Source organism: Ixodes scapularis, unplaced genomic scaffold (genome assembly GCF_016920785.2).
Source record: "Ixodes scapularis isolate PalLabHiFi unplaced genomic scaffold, ASM1692078v2 PGA_scaffold9__187_contigs__length_104089568, whole genome shotgun sequence".
In the NCBI taxonomy this organism is placed as follows: domain Eukaryota; kingdom Metazoa; phylum Arthropoda; class Arachnida; order Ixodida; family Ixodidae; genus Ixodes; species Ixodes scapularis.
In genome coordinates, this window is record NW_024609884.1 from 88,848,985 (window position 1) to 88,854,984 (window position 6,000).

General features: G+C 45.7%; 1 protein-coding gene across 2 annotated transcripts in view; it reads left to right on the plus strand.

Moving 5' to 3' along the window:
* The window catches only part of LOC8052458 (programmed cell death protein 4), a 37,554-nt gene extending 32,374 nt beyond the window's left edge, over positions 1 to 5,180 (plus strand). For both annotated transcript variants that reach the window (XM_029989120.4, XM_040499049.2), the window contains 3 exons: positions 1,492 to 1,602; positions 3,570 to 3,709; positions 4,894 to 5,180. In XM_029989120.4, the coding sequence (XP_029844980.1) occupies positions 1,492 to 1,602; positions 3,570 to 3,709; positions 4,894 to 4,954 (312 nt within the window). In that variant the 3' untranslated portion in view covers positions 4,955 to 5,180. The remainder of the gene's footprint in view (positions 1 to 1,491; positions 1,603 to 3,569; positions 3,710 to 4,893) is intronic.
* Positions 5,181 to 6,000: the final 820 nt, after the last annotated feature.

Sequence of the window (6,000 nt, forward strand, 5' to 3'; positions counted from 1 at the left end):
ACCTTTTACCTAAGAGGGTAGTTTGCTCCCGCAATACATTTGATGATGCACTCGTAGTATCACTTGTTTATTCCCTCTACACTGTGCGGTCGCACACGTTTATGGGCCGACTTGGCAAAAATGTAGATCCGTACCTGCTGATATCTGCATCCGATCCGCAGCCCCTGGCATCTGATTCGCAATCCGCCAAATCCGATTAATTTTTATCCGCATCCGCCAGTTTACTTCCGATATCTGCGAATGATCCGCGGGTAATTTGCGGACCTGCAGGGCTCTACTCATATATGTAATTGCCGGGACCGCCCCCTGCTTCGAACTAATGGAAAGTCTGAATAAAGCTGCTACTTTGAATTCTGAAGAGTGGACTGTAATCGGTATATTTCAGGGGGCTTGAAACGCATTGGGAGCATGGTGGTGTGCTAAAGTTAACCGCTTGTGCTACAAGGCTGGCGAAGCAAAAGTGTGGATGGTGAGGGAGGGAAAAACCGCAGGTGCATGCAAATCGTTTGGGGCCCAGGCCTAGACAAGTGATGCACACACACCAAAGCTGTCTAAAATTGAGTGGTTTTCGACGATTCCTAGCCAGTTTCTAACAAAAACTGTATGTAAAAAGTTAATTATAGAAATCTAATTAAAAACTGAATTATCCTAAATGTTTTTTATCTCCCAAGTCCACCCCTGGACAGTGACTAATACAGTACCAATCTCATTTCGTTGTGATGCATAGTTTTTGCATGAAAATTTTGATTGATGCTTGGTGAAACGTTCTGTATATACGGTGTCTGCAATCGAGGAACTCTGTAAAATGAGGCAGGTGCACACAATAAGCTGGCATTTTCATTAGAGGCCTATTTTCTTTGTTTCTGTGCAAAATAGAAGCATCTTTGACAATTTTAATGGCAAGCTCTGTCGCAGACGACAGAGTTGCTTGAGGGTCAGGCTTGTGGCACCATCTTGTAATTTGTTGCCCGAACCTGAAAGCACCAGTCTTTTCTTCTGGGTGTGCGATGGGTGACTCAGTCATCTGCTTTGGAGCCCGCTGTCAAAAAGGTGAAACATAATCTAATTTGTCGGGAGAATGGAGCTACGCCTTGAAATTTCATTAGTGTAAATTACCTGTCAAAATACCATTTCGATAAAAGGTTGCATTACACGCAAGCACCAATATTTTCAGCCCATTTTATGGCAACTAAGTTTAGTTGGTGGATTTACATTTTACTGAAAGAATAAACACAGCGAGCTGCTTGATTCCAGACACCCTGTATATTTCGTTTCATCTTTCTTTCCCTGGCCCCATGTAAATGCGAGTTATTTTCACAGATGCCAAGTACTTTAGGAGTGTGAAGTAACACGGTATTTCCACTTCCAAAAGGGAGTTCTTTTGTATGTTCTCTTGCAACTTGACAGATAGCAAGCTAAGCAATCTTGTTTCTGTCGCGTTCTACGGTAGACTAGCAGCAGTATGTACAATGAAAAAGAAATTCTCTGCAGGCGGTGGTCATGGTGATCGAAGACATGGGTGACATGGCCATGGAATTGATTTGCAAACTGCTCAGAACTCTCGACGAGAGTGTCATAGTAACGCCGGAACAGATGAAGCGGGTAAGTGCCGCTGCACTGCTTCTGCCTCGGGGTGCAGTGTGATGCGTATGACTGGTGCTACTAGCTGTATTTTAGGAATCTCAAATCTCGCAGAAGTGAGAGGTCTTGCTGGGTATTTTGCGCCATGAACGGCTCCAGTTTGGGGGATGCATATTTGAGCTTTGGCACCATGAATGTTGCGTCCGTTGGCGGGCCTCGTGTGTGGTTCTGTCGGGATCAAAGTTTCCAAGCTGATGGTGTGCTTCAAGGACCGCCGAGGCGGGAGGACCAACCGTTCGGACTAAATCGCATACCGAGTGTTTGCTGGCAGGAACGGTAATTCCTTGTCTGGCACCAATGACCGTCTTTTTAGGGTGCCTATCAAATTGTTTGCTTGTGAATTGTGAAATAAGGCAACTTGGTTACCTAAAAGAAAATTCGTACCCATTTTTTTTTTTTTTTTTCTTCCATTGTCGGAGTACAATGCAATGCGTTCAACCACTCGTCCACAAGTGCAGATGGAGAAAGGGGTATTTCTGCCAGATATTTTTAAAATTAGTTTTTGGTTTTGCACAGTTTCCATTAGCAAAAAATTAAGGAGGGACAACCTCAAGTTACCAATTTTCCTAAAAAAATTTAATTTAATTTTTGGCACGTGTGACTAATAATTAGAGGTGTGTGAATATTTGAGTTTCGAATTCGAATAGAATAATGATTGCCCGAATAATTCTATTTGACTTTCGAATTCCTAGTATTAGAGTTTTCTAATAATTCAATACATTGAATACATACCCATCAAGACCGATGCAGTTAGCTATGGCAAGGTTGTACTGGAAGGCAGCATTCAATTGCTCTTGGGAAAAGGAATAGGCATCGCAGGGGGGGTAACTGAACTTCAGAATGGATGCACTGTGCTCCTCGTGACGAACATCCGACAAGAAACGCAACACCTCACAAGGGCGGGGGCGGAGAAGAAACACAAAATAAACAGACGCGACGAATGCGCACCGCGCAGCAGTTCTCTCTGCATGCGGTGAGTGGCAGAGATCAAGAAGCCGGGAGGCATTTTCTTTATTGCTCACTGCTTGCTCGCGCTGTGGCTTGTTTTCCCCACTTTTTTTAAGGCATTTTGGTTTTGGTTTTATTACCGCAATATGCCGCCACTCGCAGAGCCGCAAAGTTCGAGAGCCTACGCAAAGTGCGTTCTGTTGACAAGCCAGATCGTGCCGTATTGCAAATTGTTGACTTTCTTTTTCTTTTGTCTATACTCTGGATTGCACACATTATTTCCGAGGTTGCGATACTTTTTAGTCGGATACATTTTTAGCCGTAAGGAAGTTTCAGTGTAAATACAATGGTTGTCGCAAGGCATGTTATCTAACAAAAACACAGATCTCGGAGTCTTCCAGGAAATCTGTCGATAGTGCAAATGGAACCCTAAATTGGCACTGCACGCCACTGTTTCGTTGACTATGGGGAGTTTTTGTACATTGTTTCTGCAATGCTCTCTGCAACCCGCTACGAGATCCTGAACCAGTGCACATGCGCAGTAGCAGCGTCTTCATTGCAGAGGGCTTAGCAGAGGTGGAAAAGCTGGCTATCAAAACTGATGCTGGTGTTATGTAAAGCCTGCTAAATTTTGCCCTTTAGTGCTAATGGGAAGAAACAAACTAAATTTGATGCAAAGCTTTTACTCCCCATGTGAGATCAGTGCACAGTTCATTGTAACATACTTCTCACAACTGTAGGTATTCAGACAATGCAGTATGACTGCCAACTTAAGGTGATTAGACGACCGCACACCGCTACCATTACTAGTAGTAAAAATTGCAGAATGGCAGTGACAGTTTTATAAAAAATTTAGTTACAATTCCGTATCTGACTAGCATGGGCTTTTGGCTGTGTAAGAGTAAACAGCTGATAGAAATCCTCTGGCAAAGGCAAAGAGAAAGCACTCCTGGCCTCCTTGGTTGTTTTCTGCAACGCAGGGATTTGACCGGGTCTTCCAAGAGATGCCCGACATCTGCATTGACGTGCCGGCCGCCTACACGGTACTCGAAAAGTTTGTGACAAAGTGTACAGAATCCGGCTTTTTGTCTCCGGAGATAGCCAAGACCATGCCAACTAGGTATGTCCCCCATCATCTTTTTCCCACTGCCACTAGTCTGCATTTTGATGTACTATCTTGTTGTGGAGGAGTCCCACTTACCCTGCCACAAGGCTACCCGAGCCTGCCAGGCTCGGGTAGCCTTGCTGTTTTTACGTCGTCCATGTTAGTCAAAGCTTCACTTTCTGTGGCGGTGCAGTGCAAACTACAAACATGGACAAATATTTGTGGTATTGCCCATGGAACAAAGAATTTCCTCCGAGGAAGCGGTGGCCATGGTGGCCTTATGCACCACGACTGTCTCTCCATAGCACTGCCGGTATGGAGCGGTCACGGGCATATTCCCTGGAGGTCACAACTCTCCACCCTGGCTGTGTCTATATTCTTCAAAGCCACAAAACCTAGACAGTTCTTTTGTATGAAATGTAGTGAACGAGGCATTAAATACGCCCAATGCTTATTGATGAGGGAATAGTCCAAGAAATAGGACAACACATTTGTGTAGTGGTGCAGTGAACTCCTTGCAACACTTATGTTGCGGTGTACACTGCGCAGTAAGTTTGCGCAAACACATTGTCACTTTCTTGCATTTTACTTCAAAAGGATATTTGTGGCACAAAATGTTACTGCTTAGGTTACTATTTACCCTAATTACCTTCCACCACACTAGCATACTCATTTTCACATAAAAAAAAAGCTAGACTTTTTGGGCATGTTTTAATTCTAAGTTCAAATAATTGGAACTATTGCTTGTATCGTGGAAGTCGGCCGTAGCAGTTTTGATGGAAGCCTGTCAGTTGTAGGGTAAAACTGGGGAAACCGGCAATTGCTTGTTGGGGTTAATAGTGCTGCACTCCGTACATATTGTTCAGTTTCTAAAGCAGCTGTGTTTCAAACTAGGGATTGACTGGAAATGTTTAGGCCCCAATTTCCGAGACGAATGGAAGTAGTGGAGCTTGTCTGAGATGGCAGATGGCAACAAATGACCAGATTGAGTGTTTGTACTGCCTGGGGGGGGGGGGGTGGGGGGGGGGGGTGGGGGGGGGTGGGGGGGGGGGTGGGGGGGGGGGTGGGGGGGGTGGGGGGGGGGGGGGGGGGAGGGGGTACAAGCATGGTTAGCTTTTGTGGCTTTGTCTCGGCACTAGGTGTTGCCCAGGTGGGGCAGTGGTAGCTGTTTGCTGAAAAATTGCCTTTTTTTCTTTCAGGGGCCGCAAGCGTTTTGTGTCTGAAGGAGACGGGGGCCGCCTCAAAGAAGACGCCTACTAAGGGGCCCATCTCCTGCACTGTACAATCCCCTCTGGAGCTTTTTTTTTTCTTCCCCACATGTGCTGCCTCTGTGTAGAGGTGTTTAGAAAACCATTTAATGGCACCATTCTCTATACTCAGCGGTGTTGTACAACACTTGCTATGGGATGGGCTTGCGTGCCATGTTGTATACCCTCTCTGTACCTGCGGACGTTTTTTTTTTTCATTAAACGTCTATCAAGTCTTATGCATCCCTCATTTGGTGTGGAGGCTACGAGCCTTTGATTTGTGGCGCGAGTTTGCAGCCTTATTGAAAATGAGGCAGAGGCTGGTACAATCAAACCCGTTTATATCAAACTCGTAAAAAAGATTTCTACCAGTTCGATATAGCAGGTAATTCTATATAAAAGTTTTAGTGAATTTGACTCAAAAATCCACTTTCTGCTGACATATTACACAATGAAACCGTCTTGCACCTTCTGCTGCTTTTTCTTCATTGCATCCGCGATAACGATATGTTTCTACGCTATAGACGGACTCCAAAATGCTGAGGCTGCTGCCTTCTATATTCGCGCATTAGCGCCGAACTATGCCGAGAGCACGGAGCACGTCCGAACAAGTTGGCTTTCCCTTAAGGCAGGCGGCTGTGTTTAGGGAAAGCCAACTAGCAGAGCAAGCTGGCTTTTGTTTTTTATTCCGGGCAGTTGATGCAACCGCCCGGACGAAAAAATAATATTCTCTTCTGCAAATGGAGCGGTGAGAGGGAGCACGGAGCACCCGCTCCCTCCGCAAAAGTTTTTTTTTTTTTCTTCCGGGCATCGACGCGGCCGTCCGGAAGAAAAGCCAGCGTGCTCTGCACGCTGGCTTTCCCATACCTGCTAATCTGTGGACTTTCAAATTCATAAAACTTCCGCAAAGGGGGGGGGGGGGGGGGGGGTGCTTATGCGAAGCGATGTGCAGCTTAATGTCGGCCTTGCCACCGAGCGAAACGCTTACATCACACGTTCACGTGCTACAGAATCCAAACTTCTCTCCCTTTTTGGACGGCACGAAGCACGGGAATTCCG